We start from the raw sequence: 20,210 nt of genomic DNA on the forward strand, positions 1-20,210 counted from the left end.
TTTCCAAAGGGCCTTGGTACAGTGAAGATACCTACATGGCCTTGTCCTATAAATTCTCTTCTTTTTAAATAATTTTCCATAATTTCAGAATTAATGAAGAGGGCACCAGTTCCCAATGATAGAACCAGAAGCCTCCAAGTGAGAGGTTGAAGGCAATAGATGGCGGCATCTATCGGTGAGATGTGATAGTCTCCCTGGCAGGGATTTTAAATGCTCAGATACAGAAAAGAGAGAGCTAAGGTCCAGAAACCAGGACTGTGGGGGTCAAAGATTCTTACACAGATGACAAATTCTTGTAGAGGGGAAAGCTTAAGTTGGGAAAGGTCTACATACAGAGCAATCAATACACAGCATGTATGCCCTGTTGGTGGCAGCAATCTTAGTCTCCTCCATGAGACTTTTGGATTTTATTTCCCCCGCCAAAGGAACCTAGCTCTGACTTTTAAAAAGAGACAATAGGAGATAGGCATAAAGCAGATTTTGGGTCCTTAATTAGCTGGCATAAGGAGGGAGTTGGAAAGAACTGTGTTTAAATCTCACCTTTGACACTCACTGGCTTCACAAATGAACTAGTCATTTACGCAACTTGGCAACAACTTCTGTAGGGGGCTTTGACCCCCACCTCCTCAGCATCTTGCTGTTAAAGTCCCGAAAAAGAAAGTTCTCACCACCAAATTCCCTGGCATTGTCAAATAGCTCCACACCAGAAATTATTTTTAATCAGTGGAAATGATTTAAAGAGGCATTAAGATCTGGATTGCTGCTGCACCCTGAGGCCCATGGAACCTTTCCATCTGACTTGAAGTTGAAACCTTCTCTATGCACTATCTCCCCCCTTAAAACGGGAGCTCCTTGAGAACATTACTCTTCTGTTTGTAACTTCGATGCCTTAGCAGCCAATCAATAAACATTACTAAATGCCTACAGTGTGCCAGACACTAAACAAAGAAAAGCAAAAGACAGTGTCTGTCTTCGAGGAGCTCAGAGTCTGATGGAAGGGACAATAGGCAAACAATTAAGTGGAAACAAATTATATGCAGGATAAACTGGAAATAATCGGCAGAGGGAAGGCCCTTAGAATGAAGAGGGATCAGGGAAGGCTTCCTGTACAAGGTGGGATTTTAGCTGGGACCTGAAGAAAACAGGGAGGCAGACTTGAGAGCATTCCTAGCAGGGAGGAGCCAGTGAGAACACCCCACTAGACAAGGAGGCCAGTGTTATTCAATTTTGGAGGAAAGTAAGGTTTAAGAAGACTGGGGAGGTAGGTCTGGGGTGGAATCAGGTTATAGAGGACTTTTAAAAGTCAGACAGATTTTATATTTAATATTGGAAGCGTTAGGAAGTCACTAGAGTTTACTGAATGGATGTAGGGGTGGGACAGAGAGGTGTGTGGTATGGAGAGACCTGCGCTTTAGGAAAATCACTTTGACAGCTAAGTGCAGCATAGGCAGGAGTGGGCATAGACTTGTGATAAACCCATTAACCAGACTAAGAGGCAAGACCTCCTAACCTGTCACTCATCAGAGGGCAGGGAAAACATCTGGCATCAAGGCACTTAGCACCAGTTTTGCATATGGGTCAGCATTTAATAAACTTTTTTTCATTTTAGTCATTCAATTTATCTGTGCCTCAGGCAACTCTTTAAGAATGCAAATTGTAGACCTTCTACTCTGGTGGAGGGAGTTTGCATTCTAAGGACTTTATAGACCCCCTTCATTCTCAAAGAGTTCCAATAAAGGATAACTGGGTCTTTCATCCCCAAGGGACCTTCTGGCATCAGCGGATGAAAGGTATTTCCCTGGAAGTCATCACCAGAACTGCAGACAATTAAATCACACCCTTTTATTAAACTGTATTCCATGCAATAACGCTCATAACTTTTAATAATGACAAAAGGGGAGGGCAAAAGACCAATCGAAGCCAAAAGGTCATGGGTCACAGGTCCTGAGTAGGAAAGGCACATGATTGACCACTTAATTCAACAGAACAAAACAAACCAGGGCACAAAGGGAAATACACCAGGTTGAGACACTGAAAAAAAGAAAATTTCAAGTGAGTTTGACTTGGAAAAAAACCTTTTTTTTTCCTGTTTTTTCCCCTTTCACATCTCATTGTGAGTTGAGTCAGCTTTGATCCTTGACATGCAAGGGAGTCTGACCTTACTTGACCTAAGACTGATAATGTTTACAAGTATTTGGGGAGCACAACTCCAAACCTCCCCCCTCCCCACCCAGGACTCCCATAGTCTCCTAAAGAGTCCCTGTACTGGACTCCTTAGGGACCAGTCAATAAGGTTAAATGCTGGGAGTGGAAAAGGCAAAGAAGTATTCAGCACCAAAGATTTGCAAGCTTGAGCCAGAGCCCCAAGAGGCAACCCCAAGGGGATGGGGTGGTGAGGAGTTCCAGCATTAGTCACTAACTAGGGTTTGTGAGGTGAGGTAGGGTCACCTACATTGGGCTTCCAAGTGAAGGAAGGGGATGGAAGTGGGCAAGGGTCGGCAACAAGAAAGGCCTGAGGAGGTCGGGGTGTCCCATTAACCCTGGGATCACAACATTCTTCCATGAGGTGTTCCCTGCATATTCCTTGCCTAGAAAACATTCCTTTTCCCAATTTCGCCTTCTATGGGTTTACCTAAATGTAAAGTGGGGTAGGGGTTCAAACAGGAAGATTCTCTGGTGTGCTTGGGTGCCCTCTTCATAGGAACCAGTCTCCCCTTTTGGAAACTTCTGTGCTTAGGGGAAGAATTGGTGCTGGGCTCTGGCCCTGGAAGGTGATAAAGGTTTCAGCAAAAAAGTTATAGATCAAGAAAGAGATTCAATGCCTTTGAAGCAGTTCATCCCCTTCTAGAGGGGCTTTTGTTTAGATGGAAGCATCTACCTGTTCTCACTGGTTTGGGGAGAGTGAAGTGGCCCATGGCTGCTCCTTGAAGGTGAGACAAGCTAAGGCCGGGGAGCCCTTGCTAAGATCTTTAGGCTACAATATTCCAGCCCTGGATCCAGGAGGCAGTCGAAGGCAGACTTCTCCCGGAGAAGCATTCCGTCCTTAGACAATCCCAAGGCCAGCTGGTAACCACAGAGGAGGGCAGGCTAAGTGGTCTGGGAGTGACATAACCCCAGTTCTCCTCTGCCTTCATCTACTCCTATGTACGCTTCTGGACTTCTTCCTATTAGCCATCTCAACAGAGGATGGAGAGGGCTGGGGCAGGAAAAAAGCCCCTCCCTACTGCAGACTAAACTGTCTGCATTTAGTTATCTTCAAATGGTACTTTTTAAAAACTGAGCTTCAAAGTGTATTAAAATCTGCTAATTGTCAAATGATAACTCTGCTTATTAGAATGCATGGTAGGGGAACAAACCCAGAAGACATTTAAATCATGGAGATTTTATCAACTCAATTTGGACTTTGCCAGTACAAAGTGACTGGGGGTTTGTAGCTACATATTTATTAGAGATAAGTTTATTTGAGGAAGGGAGAGTAATCCTTGGGAAAATACTCCCACTAAACATGATCCAGTAGCCAAAGATGCGTGGGAGCTGAAGTGGGCAGCCCCACCCCAGAAGGGAGCGAGTTGCTATGGGAGGTCTCTCCAAGGAGAGAGACAAGGACCTGAACCCCAAGTTCAGGGGTGATTTGACAGTTCGGTCTTCTTTGCTCCCCAGCTCTTCTGCTGGTGTTACAGAAACTTGATCGAATTTACCTGACTGTTAAGTAGGAAAGCTGAAGGCTTCAATTAGCAGGAATTCAATGCAAAAGCCCTCTATGAAGAAAAACCTTGGTGGTGGTTTCCAGCATTCTGCAGGTTGGGGGCCAGAGTGACTCAAGAAGACAAGATGCCCCCATGTCTATTCAAGTACTAAGGTTTTTTTTAAAAAAAATTGTTTACATATTTTTTAAAAAGCAGAGACACTGTTTACATACAGGGTTGTCAGCTTCGGTTCAAGTTATCAAGGAACAGGGATTAAATGTAAGGATTCATGGAAAACTTTATACTTTTCCCTCGGTCATGCCACATCAACGGATCACATCTTTCCTGGGACTCCTGACCACCCTGCAGGTGGAGTGGGTGCTCAGGGCAAGGCCCTGCAAGTAGCACAGCCAATATTCCATAGCCTTCTCCTGACTCCCTGAGATGGGTGAACAGGCCTCTCTCCCTTTGATTTGTCATGGGGAGAAAGAATGGTTTTCATGTGGTTGCCCATCATTACAGAAGACAAAACCGGAAGGGTGGGGTGGGGTGGGGCTCAGGAAGAGGGAAGTGGCCTGTACCGGCCTGACCATCCTTTCACCTTACATCTTGCTGCCAGGGAGATTTCTGGGGAAGCCTGCTCACCCCCAAGGCGCTGGCTTGAGTGGAGGAAATGAAGAGTCCTGACCCTGACACTCCTTCACACCCCGAGCCTGGAAAGCACCATTTCTTTAAACTGTATTTGAGGGTAAGCTGTGTGTTTGCACGGGGGGGGGGGGGGGGGGGAAGGCATCCTAGCATCAAACTCCACTTTCAGTTGGTCAGTTCCTTATCCACACCACTCTTTTCTCTCTGATAAACTCAAAGTTTTTAAACACAGCTTAAAATTCCAGGGGTTCTCCTGTTACCCCTGACTGGCCCCACCTTCCTGCTGGAAGGACACCCCACTGGTGGTACCCAGTCTGTCCCATGAAAGGCAGTGCCATGTCATGACCTGCAGAGGTATGTGGAGGGCAAAACTGGGTAAGAGGGGTAGGGTGTCACTGTGGCCACATCCCTCGCAAACTCCTAGAAGGCAGGGGACAAGGAGAATGTGTCCTGGAAGGACCTTTTCCAGAGAAGGGCAGCGAACAGGAACATGGCACCCTTGCTACAAGGCCTGCAAAGGTACCCATCACAACCAGCTGCAGCATGATACAACTACTTTGAGGAAACCTCTTTCCATCACCAGCCCAGACGCTCTGAGCCCCAGACCCACTGCATTCCAGTGTCTCCTTGCAGGGACCCCAGAGAATGGGGGAACAGGCCGGTTTTTATATGGAAGCCCAGCTATGAGTGGCTTTGAGCAAAGGGTTGAGAGGGAGGGATCCCGGAGATGCTGGGACTAGTGAAGGCAGTACCTTGGCCATAGGAATACATGACTGCAGGCCTGCCTTTTAATCTAAACAGAGACCAAACAAAAGAAGCATTAACACTGAGGCCCAGTCTGTGCATTCCCTCCACCCTACCCCACCCCAGTACCAACTCTTCTGACCTAAGTCTCCGCACAGGGAGGGTGGGAGGCTTGTTAAAATAAAAATCACCCTTTCCCTGGCCCCTTCTTTCCTCTCCCCCTCCACTTCCCAGCACTCTGGATTAGGGCAATAACGCTCCCACCGACCACTAACACAATACATACACACAGAGGCCAGCCTGGGCCCACCAGCACCAGGCTGCTTTCCATTCACACATTTGTGGATGCAATGCCCACAGAAGTCTCGGTTTGATAGCATTTAGTACTGGTGGGCTTCTCATCCAGTCCCACAGAGGAATTCAGGCCCATCGCCCCTTTAATCGTGGGGAGTCAAGAGTCTGATCTCAGATGTCCCAGGAAGAATAAGGAAGTCACTTAGCTAGGGCTCAAAGCCCCCAAGGTCCTTCCTCCCGGAGATACTCATGAACAGGTCCCCAGAGGACAATTCGGGGAGAATCTTGAAGATAAGCCTCATTCCCCCACCCCATCCTCCTCAGTGTTTCTTCTAACGTAGCTGCCTCTTCTGCCAAAGACCAGGAGGAAGGTAAAGATAGAATACTGAGCCAGTGAATGAAAGATGTGTGAGAGGAAGAGAGTTTAAAATGGGGAGATCTCTGTGAGTGCTGCTGGTGACCAGGGATGGGAAGTGAAATTAAGCTGGCTATTCCTTTCTCTGACAGGAAATACTGTTAAGTGAACCCACCCGGGCTGTGGAGGGACAGAAGCACAGCTCTGTCCGTCAACACGGATTGATCTCATGACACAAAGGAAATGTCCTTTGGGAGTGAGATTCTAGCACTGGGGTTGCCAAGACTCTGACACCATTCCCATCTCCCCTCAGCTACTTCCAAGCCATCAGCATGATGTCCTGTCCCCAAGCCCATTTTTTTTTTTTGCTTGCTTTTTGGAGGGCAATTGGGGTTGACTTGCCCAAGGTCACACAGCTAGTTTTTGTGTTGTGTCTGAGGTCGGATTTGAACTCAGGTCCTCCTGACTCCAAGGCCGGTGCTCTATTCACTGCGCCACCTAGCCGCCCCGAAAGCCCATCTTTTAAGCAGGCAAAATAATGTTTTGTGGAAGGCAGAGGTCACAAAGATGCTGATCCTGGTCTCTCAGCAAGAACAGGTTGCTTAGTCCCAGGATGGGTGATACCAACAGTCTGCTGCCAGGCTAGCTTGCATGAGGTTGTAGCAAATAGCTGGATATCAACTGCTCAGCAGCTGCACTTTTAGTAGGGAAAGGGCAGGCATAATTTAGGACTGGAGGGAAGGAAGGTGTACAAAGAGGAGCTGGCACCAAGATCAACCACATTGAATAGAAGTTGTCTCCATCCAGAGAATCCCACGGCTGCCACAGGAGGACCCTTGGCTATCTATACACGTGATGTTCCTCTGAAACATTTACCCAATCTGAGCACATAGCATAGGTGTGCACTTATGTGCATGTGTTTGGCAATGCAGGACAGAGAGTCTTAAACTTCAGCTGACACAATCTTTTTTTCTTTTAATCAAATAGGCCCCGTGCATCATCCTGAAAAGAGAGATGGCCTCTTGTGCTTCACCCACCTTTGGTCTCTGAGATGGCTAGAGGAGGAAGTGGAGTGTGTGGGGAGGGGCTGTGTGAGGGTGGCATCTGAGATTTGGCGCACCAAGGCCAATGGAGAGGGACCCTCCAATCACTAATGATGCTTACTGCTCCTAGATTCAAGCCACCATATACAAAGGGAGAGGAAAAAAAAAGATGGGGACTCAAATGAACGTGGAAGAGAGTGGATCAAAAATTGTCCTTCCATCTGAAGACATAGTCAAGTTAACTTCCTGACCCCTGACTGGGAAAACCCCCCAAAAGACTGGGAGAAGTACATCACTCCTAGAGGGCCAGGTTGGCTCTAAAGATGAATTCCCTTCCTCTTATTGTACCCCCTTAGCCCCACCTCAATCTCCTCCATGTCAGGCTTGAGCCCATCAAACCACAACAGTGTAACGTGGAGCCTGGGGTCTTTGCTTAATGTAGGCAGGGAGGCAGGTGTGTCCATGATTCTTGTGGCTCATTGGTGTAAGCAGTAAGACAGCCAAGTCCTCCTCCCACTTGGACAAGATGTGGGCTAGAACCTGCTTTGACGAATCCATTCCTGGTGTATCCCCTTGACAGCTGGTGGCCTTTATTCCTGAGGGATGGGGAGGAAGAGCATTGTCTCTCCCCCTCTGACTCCTTTCCCTGCCCTTCCCATCTTCTGCCCCATTTCCCTTTGCAGCAACAAAGGGAAGGTAGAGTGAGGAGGGCTAAACTTGTCCTCCCTTGCCCTGGTAAAAATCCAGTGGTTGACAAACATTTTGCTTGCAGACCTAAAAAGGGAGCGAGTGATGGTCTTTAAGTTAAAGCCCAGGAGGCGATGAAGGATGGGAGGGGAAAAAAACCCAAACCAAAGAACTGCCCCAAATCCTTTCACCAGGTACCTCCCTGGGTAGGACAAAGAGGCAGTAAGATTCAAACAGGAATACTACCTCTCTCTAGTTTCCACAACCCATCACGGGAATGTGGCAGAGAGACGAGAGGGGTAGAAAGAAGGGACATGGGAGAGAACCCCATGGCAGCCACAGGTGGTCCCCACAGCATGAAGGGGGCAGCTTCCCCATGAGGTGTTCAAGCATCCTTAGAAAAATAATTCTGAGTCTGTTCCCTGGCGGGGAAGATGTTTCCTGAGACCATACGGAAGCAAAGGCCGCACTGAACAGTCAGGAACAGAGTGTGCTGGTGAGAAAGAAAGAGGATTTGAAGAAGCGAGCGTCCCAGGCTCTGGCAGGGCAGGGATTAAGGCTGCAAACGTTCCAGGTACTGGGGCAATGGGTTTTCCTTGACATACTTCTGAATGTACCAGCAGGTCAGGTGGGCTTTCAGATCCTCCTCCACTACAAAGTCCAGGGCAGCCTTGGAATCCGAGGGGGAGACAGAAACAAAAGAAAATGGGAGAGACATCATCAGCATCCCAAGATACCAATAATTAAGCATTATTTTATATATATATATATATATCCAACATGCTTAATACTATGAATAACAGACAAGAATGTTAATTATGACGGTCGCTGGCATTTCAGTTAGCACTTGAAGGCTGATGAAGTCCTTTGCAAACATTCGCCATTTTATCCTCCACACTGGCGCTCTGGCTGCCTCTATGCATGTCTCAGCCAATGGTGAAGACAGTCTTGGGCAAGTGAAACCGCTCCCCACGCCACCCTGTGAGCCTGCCTATGGTTGTCTCAGGTATCTTGAAATGATCTTACCCCTCACTTAACCCCACTTTCCTCACAGTGACCCCAGGGCTCCAAGCAGTGACAAAGTAGGAAGGACCAAAACACTTGGGGCAGAACGACTGTTGGGAAGTGGTAGGTCAGATGTGGGTTTTTAACTTTGATTCTCATTTGCCTTAAATGCTGATTTCCCTTCATTAGGACCCCCTCATCCTTTGGAAGGACTCACGAACTGCAGGAGACAATCTGAAGCATGCTAGCTCCCCATGTCAGTAAATCCACCCTCCTTCCCAGGAGGGCCGCCATGTGCTCTGGGACTCTCCAGAATTCTTTTACCCTCCTTTTCTCCTCAGCATTTCCATTTTAGGTAAAGCCAGACTTTACCTCAGTTGTGTCTAGCTTCTTTGGCTGGCCCTTCACAGGTACTGTTCCTCACACCTCCTCCCGCTTCCCTATCTCACCAGGTCTGCCTCCCTCCCATAAGCTCCTTCAGAGGAGGGCTCACACACTTGCTTGTATCTGAACCCCTTCATAAGCACCTAATGAATGTTCTAACTTTAAAAACAAAAGAAGAGGATTGATGGGTGGTCTGGTCCACCATCTGGAGACCCAGCTGACATTCAGGCTTGATTATAACAGGCTCAGCTCATCAAATTAGAGCTAGACAGAGTAGACACAACAAACCTGTCTTAGATGAGGAAACTCAGGTTCAGAGAGCCAGAACCACATAGGCAGCGAACAGAGCTAGGATGGGATGCCCTGTTCCAGTATAAGTAACCATTATATGCTAAAAGGAAACCAAACTCTTAAGTAGTTGTAAGGCCTGGTGTGGGTGTCAGAAAACATTAGGAAACAGACCATCCCCTTCTTGACTGAGAGGTGGGGGAATACAGGAACAGAACGCAATATACATGCATCAAATGCAGTACTGGAATCACTTCTGTTTTTTGTCATAAGGAAATCTTCACCAATGGCGGTGGCAGGTCAGTTTTATCTGGAAATGGCGATGATATTTAGAAAAACTGCAAGTTTTCTAACTTTTAAAAAATAATCATGGCCATTTCCAGATAAAAGAGGACTAAGCATTTATATAGTACCTACTATATGTTAGGCCCTGTGGTAAGCACTTTTACAAATATTATCTCATCTGGTCCACACACAGGGGCAGCTAGGTGGCGCAGTGAATAGAGCACTGGCCCTGGAGTCAGGAGGACCTGGGTTCGGATTCGGCCTCAGACACTTAACACAAAAATTAGCCGTGTGACCTTGGGCAAGTCACTTAACCCCAATTGCCCTCCAAAAAGCAAAAAAAAAAAAAACAAACCAAAAACCAAACCATTCATCTGGTCCACACAACAACCTGGCCAGGGAGGCGTTGTCATCTCTGTTTTATAGCTGAGGTTTTCTTGGCAAAGATCCTGGAGGGGAGGGGGAGAGAGACTCTATTGATTGCTAGGGCTCAAAAATGAATTGACATCAGTAAGTTTTAAAAAGTAACTTTTGGTGATGTCTTGGGGTCAGAATACATGCAACCCTAACAATTTTTACATATTCAATTAAATTCAACAACCACCAGGTCCAGTGATGGGTGCAGGGGAGAAGAAACAAAAGTGTTCTCTGCCCTCAAGGGGCTTACATTTTACCAAGGAGAAACAATATGTATATAAATAATAAAATACAAAATATAGACAAAGTAATGGGAGGGGCACTTGAGCTAAGCTTTGTCTTTTTTTTGGAGGGGGGAAGGCAGGGCAATTGGGGTTAAGTGACTTGTCCAAGGTCACACAGATAGTAAGTGAACTCAGGTCCTCCTGACTTCAGGACCAGTGCTCTATTCACTGCGCTACCTGGCTGTCCATGCGCTAAACTCTGAACGCTGGGATTCCAAGAAGCCAAGGTGAGAGAGAACATTCTACGTATAGAGGACACCACATGTGCAAAGGCAAGAGATGGAATACAGGAGAACACGTGCAGACTATAGAAGGCAGGGACTGCATTATCTGTTGCTGTTGTCTCTCCTGCACCTGGCAATATGGCTTGCACACAGTGCCTAATAAATGCTTGCTGAACTGACTGCAATTTAGAAGTCAATGGTGGGGCGGCCAGGTTGGGAGACCTGGGATTGGTTCCAGCCTCAGGTACTTGGCACACCACACACAAAAAAATAACTGGCCGTGTAATCTTGAGCAAGTTACTTAACCCTGATTGCTTTAAAAAAAAAAAGTCAATGGTGGTCCACATACTATTACTAAGGTAGAAAAGCATAGTGGTACATTTTAGAAACAAACATTTTTGACGAAGGTTGAGAAATAAAAGATGTTCTAGTTAAACCTCCGTTAACTGAAATTTAAATTGACCTCATCTCCGACTCTTCCCAACCCTAGTCATTCTAGGTAGGCAAGAAATTACTGTTTCTAACTTCTAGCTGAAATATGCATGACTTTCTCTGAGCTGCAGCTGACTGTTTCTAGATGCTATCCCTTTCTACTTTTTACTCATTAGAGTAAACATTAGAAGCGACTGAATCCAACTCCCTCATTTACAGGAAACTGAGGTTAAGCAACTTGTCTAGGGTTACACAGCTCCTGTACATGGCAGGATCTGAACTCAGGTCTTCCGGACTCCTAATCCAGGCCTCTTCTCACTGCACCACCTTATCGCCTGCCTAGGTGACCATACACTCTTTGTTCTTCCTTGGAGAACAACACATGCATACAGTTATCCCTTCTACATGGAAAAGCTGTCACGTTAGCTCCGTTATGTCACTGGGGGGTTGGACAGAGGACCACTTGGTTTTTTTTCCAAGCTCACTTCAATGGAATTTCCTCTAGTAGCTCCAGACAAAAGCAGTAGGAATTTAATTACAGAGAGTGACTTCTTCCTCCTCTCAGGGTCTTGGTTCATCAGCTTCATATTACTGATCTTCCCTTTCTAGGGGCTGCCCACTTGATACTGATTAATTAATCGTGCATTTATCAGGCATCCACTGTATGTCAGGCTCTAGGAATACAAAGACAAAATCTCTGCCTTTCAGGGGCAAGCACTCTTATTAGAAGAGATGGCATGTGCATGTGTATACGTACAGATTTAAAAACAGATACAAGGTGATTTTGTGGGAAAGGCTGTAGCAGCTGGGGAAGGAGAGCGGGGAAAATCAGGTAAGGATTTGTGTAGAAGGTGGTATCTGAGCTAAGCCTTGAAGGAAGGCATCATCACACATGCAGAGGAATCCATCTATTGAAGTCAATAGGGAAAAAACAAACCCAGAAATCAGAAGTATGCATAGGAGAATATGTATCAGATGAGTCAGGGTGAAGGAAATTAGAGTTTCTATGAGATGGATGTGAACAGTGGGGACGTTCTAGGCAGGCACTGACAACAGCTAGTACAGTGGTCTGGAAGTAGGAGATTTGGAGTGTCTCATATGTAAGTGGAACAACAGATAGAGTGCCTGGCCTTAAGTCAGGAAGATGAGGCTTCCTGAGTTCAAATCCAGTCTCAGACACTTACTAGCTGTATGACCCTGGACATGTCACTTTACCCTGTTTACCTCAGTTTCCTCATCTGTAAAATGAGCTGGGGAAGGAAATGACAAAACCATTCCAGTATTTCTGCCAAGAAAACCCCAAATGGGGCCAAAAGAGTAGGACAAGATTAAAATGACTTAACAGCAAATATATATGCAGGAGGAAGAATATGAAGTAACCAAGAAAGGTATGTTGAGGCCAGGTTGTGAGACGGAGATGAGGTATTGATACTATGCGGTTATCAGCGTGAAGGGATGACTCACAGTGGAGAGGAAGGGAGGCACTCACTATGCGATAGTGAGTTCTGCAACATAATTACAGAAGGCTGCCAATAGAACTGGACAGCAGTCCTGCTGGTCCCAGGGAGATCCTGAACCACTGATGGAGGGCAGGGCTCCATCAGCTGAGAGACTGCCGGCAGGAGCTGTTCCGAGGCTAGGTTAGGCAGCACTGGCTTTTAAGATGCTACCAGCTAGCCACAAAAAAACCTCCTGGGTGAGGCATTTGTTGCAGATCTCCAGGCTATTTTTCTAATGAAGAGCACCCCCAGCTCTCAGATCAATGTCTCCAGGGTAGCCAGAGATGGTTCAGGGCAGCTGGCAACCCCTTGCCCAATTCCTTTCCAGATGATAATCTGATAAGGTTCTGCTAATAGTTTTATTTCAGGGCTGTGGATTGCTTCAATAATGTCAACAGATGCTGGATTAACTCCACTGTGGTGTGATGTCTTTTAATCGTCTATAAATGCAAAGAATACCAAGTTCTCTATGAGCTGGCTGAAGTCACCACAAAGGCTCTCCTGCTCACAGCTGGTAGAGTCCTTGTAAGCCCCTCTCAGAAGGGGAGGGGATGAATCCAGACCTCCAGGGGGAAATTCTGACATTGTGCACTGGTTAGCAAGGAGAGAAGGGGAGGGGAGGAAGGGGGAGAGGTGGGACAGAAAAGAAGCCCTGCTTCAGCAGGAGGGAGCCCAGCTACAACAAGGCTCAGAGGTTCTGTGGCTGAACCTCTCCGGCTGCTCTTTCCTCTTCTAGCCCAGTCAGTCACTCACCATTTAATGGTCTGAGTGTGAAGTGATTGAATAAATATGCCCCAGGAACCCGAAAAGGGGAAGAGGATGGGTAATGGAGGGGAGAGAAATGGAAAAATGGCTGGTAATGATGAAGAAGATGGTTTTCCCGGTTCCTATTCTTCAAGAACATTACCAGATATGATGCCAAGGCTGCCTGAAGGGTTGGCTCAGTGGAGTAGACAGGGAGGGCACAGAAAAGCAGGGATAGCTAGGTGCCAGCCTTGCAATCAAAAGGACCAGAATTCAAATCTGGCCTCAGGCACTTAGCTGTGTGACCTTGGGCAAGTCACTTAACCCTGCTTGTCTGTGTTTCCTCATCAGTAACAGCATCTGGAGAAGGAAATGGCAAATTACTCCAGTGTATCTTTGCCAAGAAAACCCTCAATGGGATCATGAAGAGCCAAACAGGACCGAAATGACTGAACAACAGACTGCAGACCATTGCATTTCCACAGCTCACTGCAAGCCAGGTTCTTGGAGGCTTTACCACCAGCAATCACAGGCTCATTCGAGCTAATGGCAGACAGCAGCAGGAGAGAAATGGATAAATCCTCTATCTGCCCTCTCTAAGAGTCAGGAGAGTTGGGTTCCAATTCTTCATGGACTCGTGAGATGCCGCTGGGACCTCCAGCTGTAAGTTCAACAAGCAGTTGTGGGCCATCGGCAGGCCTGGGAGTGCAATCTAAATTTGAGGTATTGTGACTAGGAAGAAAGAAGATGCTTTAAGGCAAAGGAACTTTCATCCTCAGTCCCCAGTCACAGAATTTAAATCCCTTCCACTGACCAGTTTCCTAGGACCAAGGTGAGTCAGTAAAGCTCTAGCAACCAGGAAATAACCACTCATTTATTCATTCAACAAGGATGAACCCCCTGCTTAGTCAGGCACTGGGAATACAGAGACAAGGTTAAAAAAAAACAAAAACCAGTTCTTGCCCTCAAGGAGTTTACATTCTAATAGAAGAAAGCAATTTAGAGGAAGATTAGTAGTACATAGATAGTAACTAGCAATTGAGGGTGATCCCCAAAGGCCATGGGTGGGAGGAGGCGGCAAGAGGGGGGCACACTGAAGGAAGTGAGGGATTCCTGGAGGAGGTGGGTAGGCAGGGAGGGCACTGGGGGCGCCTGGCCGCACTGGCCTCCTGCCCCCAATCTCTTCCCTCTCCAGCCCATGCTCCACCCAGATCCCCGACTGTCCCCCCCAAAGGACAGGCCTCCAGGAAAGCCTCAGTGGCTCCTCCTTCCAGTGTGATCAAATCAAACCCTTCCAAATCGGACTCCAGCCCATCTTCCAGGCTTCTTACACATCCCCCTACTCTTCAGCATGAACCCTCTTTCCCTGCCAAGCTGGCCTGCTTTCTATTTTTACCATAAATTCCAATCTGGCTTCAACCACTCAGTTAAACATTTATGAGGCACCTAAGTGCCAGGCACTGTGCTGAGTGTGGGTGATACAAAAAGAGGCCAAAGACAGCCTCTACTGAGCTGTGTAATTCTGGGCCAGTCACTTTACCTCTGCTGGCTTCAGTTTTCTCATCTGTAAAATGGCAGCAGTAAGAGCATTTACTGTGAGTGACAGATGAGGCAAGGCTTGTGCAAGCGCTTTCCACACCTTCAAACAGGACATAAATGCTACTGCTGTTGTTGTGATACAGGGGGTCCCAAGTCTTAGTGCAGTACATCGAGCTTGGGACCTGGGGTCTGTTTGACCTGAGTTCAAATCCAGCCTCAGATACTGAGACAGACTGACAGACCTCTCCCACTAGCTGTGTGACCCTGGGCAAGTCACTCAACCTCTGCCTGCCTCAACTGTAAAATGCAGATAAAAATAGCACCTACTTGGCAGGGTTGTTGTGGGGGTCAATGGAAGGGATCATAAAGGTCTAATCCCCTCTGGTTACAGAAGAGGAAACTGAGACCCAAGGAGAGGCAGTAATCTCTACCACAACAGCACAGGTGGCGAGAGGCAGAGGCTAGATTCGAACTTGGCAACAATAACCAATACATTCTACATTCAAAATTTGGGCTCCATGACTACCCTGTGTGCTATTATCTTCCCCATTTCACCTATGATAAACCTGAGGCCAACAGCAGGTAAGTGATTTGCCTAAGTGTTGGGGTCAGGACTTGAACCCAGGTCGTCCCAACTCTAGCCACCATGGCTCTCCAAGGAACAACTCACCTTGAAGGCTTCAGTAAAAATTCTTTATAGGCTAAAGAAAAGTTGAATCCTCTTCCTCTAAAGAGAGAAGAGCCCTCAGGTGTATGTCTGTCTCCTCTCAAGGCAGGAGTTAAAGGGCTGAACCTGTGATGTCTTCCAGCACAGCTACAGAAATGAAGCAAATCAACCCAGATCCGAGGGGCCCGTGCCCACCAGAAGGAGAAAGAAAGAAAAAGGTGACAGTACCAGGAACACCAGCAGTCAGTCAGTCAGTCAGTCACACATATCAGGCACCTATGAGCAGCCCCAGGAGGCAGGCTACCTCCTTTTTAATAACAGGCAGCATTTTTCTCATGGGATAAAGTTTGCATTATCTCACGAGGCTCGATTAAGTGACTTGGCTATAGCTGCTCAATTTGTGCAGTTTGTGATGGAGTCAGATTTCAGACCGAGTGTCCTTTCCATTTACACCATGTCTTAGGCGTTGTTGAAGGAAGATGACAGACAGCCTCTTGAACACAAGATTACACACAAGGCCACTGGTAGTTGCTAGGATGAGGTCAGATTTAGCTCATACATACCGTGTTTCCCGATAATAAGACCTATCCCGAAAATAAGCCCTCCCCTTACTGTGTAAGATTCCTCTAAAATAAGCCCTCCCCCGAAAATTACCCTAGTGAAGGTGATCCCCTGTGCTACATGCTACCCTGCGGTACCCACGCACCGTACCCCCCCCCCCGTGAAACGCACGCCACGCTCCGAGCTGCATCCAATCAGAGCTGCAGCAGTGAGCGCGTCATCCTGTTCTTTATTGAATTCATTATTGAATAAAGGTACATTTTTTTGTTCACATTTACCTGTTTATTAAAATTGCTGTCAATGTTCATTAAAATAAGCCCTCCCCTGAAAATAAGCCCTCTGGTGTTTTTCTGTCCAAAAAAATTAATAAGACAGTGTCTTATTATCGGGGAAACACGGTATACTCAGCCAGTGAGCCAGGCTGTGTCACCCAAGTCAATCAATGCCCGATCCTTTCCACCCTGCCCACCTGCAATTCCAAGAGTCTAGTGTGTCTGACATCTGAATCAGAAAACTCTGACCCCTTATCCCACAAATCTGAGTTGATGCTTCATTCATTTCCCCTACATTTAGATAGAGGATATCAGAGGATATCCTCTGCCCTCCCTGGCCATCTTCTCAACGGCATCTCCAACTGCATTTGAGGCCACGTCAGATCAGAGACCAACTCCTGAAGGTTTTAAGCCTTTCATCCCTGAAACCTCCTCAAAGATGACTGCCTTCCGTGGCCCACTATTTCAAGCTGGCTCTCAAATATGCTTCATTTCTCTTTGATCTTTGACAATCTCACCAAACACCTTGCTTTCAAGCACCCTTCTTCTTTCCATGATCAAATGAATTCTACCATTGTTCCTGGAAGGGATGGGTCAATCTAGTCCCCTGTGACCAGCCCCCTCACCCCTGCCCCTAGTAACTGTCCAAAAGTGACTCTCCCTGGACACCCACTTTCCCAGGGGTGTTTTCTCCTCCTATTAGAAGGCAAGTTCCTTGAGACAGGAACCATCTTCTTCTAAAAATTTGTATCCCCAGGATTTTGCAAATGTTTCTTGACTGACTGCTTGGTACAGAGTAAATGCTTAAAAAATGCATTTTCATGCATCCATCCATTCCCTTCTATCTTGAGAGAGAAAAGAGAGAAGAGAAAAATTATTTAGAGATAAAAAAGAGGAAGAGACAGGGGAAAGAACTGCTCAAGAAATTAAGTCAAATGATTTGCAAATATCTCATCTGAAGGGAGATAAGAAACAGTGGAGAAGGCAGAAGGATCTGGGGAAGAGAAGCCAAATGTTTCTTTCATTCATTCCCACTCCTTAGCAGGGAACATACCATCCAGGACCTGGTTACCACCACCACCACCACACCATGCCCCAAATGGAGTGAGGGTGGAAAGTTCTGCTTCTCCAATGTTATGTGCCAAGTGCTCCTCCCAGAATGGGGTACTAATGCCCTCAATGTGGGCAGGATGGCCATAACCTGGATGGGCTAGTTTGGGCCACGACTTTGTTAAATGGTTTGTTCTTCATGTAAAATTCTAAAGCCCATTGACAGAGCTAAGGCATCCACAGCTCTGCTGATGGAGTCAGAGGGGCTTTTGGGCTTCATTTGTTGTCACCCATAACCAAAGAAATCCCATTATTTACGTGAACCCCAGGGCCTAATGAGCTGGGCTGCTTTGGACTGATTTTCCCAGGTAGGTGGCACAGTGGATAGAGCACCGGCCCTGGAGTCAGGAGGACTCAAGTTCAAATTCAGCCTCCAACAGTTAAATGCTGTGTGACCCTGAACAAGTAATTTAATCCTGATTGCCTCCAAAAGACAAAAATAAACAAATAAATCCTTCAGGTCATGACATTTGGTTCCAAGACCAGTTAAGGCAATCCATCACTCACAACTTCAGGATGGTCCTGGGGATGGACCAGTAATGGTTCCTCTTTGGTGCTTCTAAGTACTCTAGTACCAGCCAAGCGAATCCCCGGGGTTCTGACATTTGTTGCAAGACTTTTTCCAAAATTAAATTGTGTTTTATTGTTTTTCTCTTAAGTGCTTGTAAGGGTGGGATCAGTGAAGCTTTAGGACCCTAAATTGCTCAATTGTCCGTAGTGGTTCAGCTTGGCCAGAAGCTAAGGTCTGAACGGCACTAGACAATCAATCAATCAATCAATCAACCAACAAGCATTTATGGAGCCTGTACTCTGGGCCAGGCCCTGTACTACGTGCTGGAAATACAAAGTAAAAAATATTAGCGTCCTTCACCTCTAAGAGTTTACAGTCTAACTTAGCCCCTTGTTTCCACCTTGATCCTTCCTTACCTATAGGACTTCCCAATCTAGTCTGAAAAGGAAATAGAAGAAACCACATAGAAACTATCATCGTTATTCTAAAACACTTACCCAGCAATAGCATAACATTATTGCCCACACTCATCAATTATTTCCAATTGAAGATTTTAAAAGTGGCCATTTCAGTCTCAATGCCTTTGAGAAATACAAAAGGATGAAATATCTTTTAAATAATTGTTTTATACCCCAAGAAGCTGGACCCTGAAAAGAGATGAGAAAAATGTATCTTCCTGTCTTTTTTGCAGAGATAGGGGACTATGGGTATGGAATAGTATATCCCTCCATCCCTCCCTCTATCTATCCCTCCCTCCATCCATCCATCCATCCCTCCCTCCCTCCATCCACCCCTCCTTCCCTCCCTCCAAACATCAGATTCAGTTGATGGGTTGATTTGGTTTTGTTGATCTACTTTTCTTCCTTCTTTTTTTTTTGAAACAAATTATGTAATTTTAGTCACTATTTTGTTAAATAGAAATTAAGGGTAGATCTGGGCCAGAAAAAAAAACAGAAGTAGGTTCTAAGTAACAAAGAAAATTTGTGAGGTGAAACCTAGCAAGGAAGAAAAAGTCAGATTACCAAGAGCTCTGGGCTTAGAATAAAAAAAAATTCATGGTTTGAATCTCTTCTCTGCCACTTGCTAGCCTGGGCAAATCACTTTATTTCTTGGGGGTCAGTTTCCTCATCTGTAAAACAAGGGACATGATCTTGGTGGTTCCCCTAATCTCCAACATCTTGGCATTCTATGGTCTCCTCTCCTGAGTCATCTCCAAATTCTCCCCTCCAAGAAAGATGATCTTGCCAGAAACACTCCCCAGGGGTGAAGGCAGAGTTGGTGGTACCTTAGCTAAGTGTTTGGCTATTCCCCTCCCTCGATAGGCATCAGGGACTTCTGTGTGCTGTAGATCCACAATCCTCTTCCCTACATACTCATAGAGCAGGACCGCCCGGTCATGACAACCTGGAGAGAGACAGAAAGAAACAGATCAGGGGAGAGGGTCAACTTTGACAGGGCTCTTCACCTAACCACAAGAGATAGTGGAGATGTTAAAATCCAAAGGAGTGAAAATACACACATACCTTGGGCAAGTCACTTAACCCCAATTGCCCCACCTTCCCCCTCTGAAAAAGCAAAAAAAAAAAAATACACACACACACAGAGCCCTTGGACCACACTCAGAACTACTCTGGGCTGGGTGGGAGAATTTCTACAGATTCTCTCTCCAGAGCTGGCAGCATGTCTTCATTTGTAGAAATGACAAACGCAGGTTTAGAATTAGAATGGAGTTTGGAGGTCATCTGTGGGGTCCTTACTTTACAGATGAGGAAACTGAGGCCAAGAGAAATTAAGTAATTTGCCCAACGTCAAACTCCAAATCCAGTGTTCTTTCCACGCTTCTTCCCAGTGAGGCTGAACCAGAGAAACTGAATTCGACAAGCTATGGGTCTGGCGCTGGGGATACAAAGACAGAAAACCAGAATAGTGCCTGCCCTCAAGGAGCTTACATTCTATTGAAGTGAAACAGCACACAGTATGTAAAGCAAATAGAAAGTGTGTTGTTTTTTTTGCTAAGTGTCTGAACCAACATTCCTTTCCCTCTCCCTCACTTCTTCTTTCCCTTCTCCTCCGACACCTTTCTTCCTTCTTTTTATGGCATCCCTGAATTTTTAGGGCCCTGGATTCTTCAACGCCTTTAATTCTGAGTCTTCATTGTGGCAAGAGGTTGAGGTCATGGTCTCAATAGACAATCACTTGACAAACAACCAGCTGGATGCCAGGCTATTCCTGCGGCACAATGACCCAGTCTCTGCCCCATGAGGAGCTTACCTTTGGGGCCCAGCTAGATTAGCTGGGCGCACTAACAACTTGAAGGGAGTAGAACCCAATCTAAAGCAAGGAAAATTCCTGGAATTGTGCCAGTGATGGGGAACAGGTGGAGAAGAGCTGGGTTTTCATCTTCATCTTAGGCAATCTTTTAAAGCGCACAGCCTCAGCTCCTTGACAAATCCACAGACTGTCTCCTGGCCCTCAAGCCTACCTCCCCAGCCTGGGGGAGCACAAGGGAGAGGCTGTTTGTATGTTTGAGA

The 20,210-nt window shown here is 46.4% G+C and overlaps 1 protein-coding gene across 2 annotated transcripts in view; it reads right to left on the reverse strand.

Moving 5' to 3' along the window:
- Positions 1-1,827: 1,827 nt before the first annotated feature.
- The window catches only part of NATD1 (N-acetyltransferase domain containing 1), a 53,251-nt gene continuing 34,868 nt past the window's right edge, over positions 1,828-20,210 (reverse strand). Inside the window, exons 2-4 of one of the 2 annotated variants that reach the window (XM_069084721.1) lie at positions 18,965-19,083; positions 18,177-18,260; positions 1,828-8,127 (exon numbers count right to left, since the gene is read on the reverse strand). In XM_069084721.1, coding sequence (XP_068940822.1) covers positions 18,210-18,260; positions 18,965-19,083 — 170 coding nt within the window. In that variant the 3' untranslated portion in view covers positions 1,828-8,127; positions 18,177-18,209. The remainder of the gene's footprint in view (positions 8,128-18,176; positions 18,261-18,964; positions 19,084-20,210) is intronic. The other variant, XM_069084720.1, reaches the window with a different exon arrangement.

This window comes from Petaurus breviceps, unplaced genomic scaffold, assembly GCF_028583685.1.
Source record: "Petaurus breviceps papuanus isolate PSGF00001 unplaced genomic scaffold, PetGlider_PUasm1.0 175, whole genome shotgun sequence".
Lineage (NCBI taxonomy): Eukaryota > Metazoa > Chordata > Mammalia > Diprotodontia > Petauridae > Petaurus > Petaurus breviceps.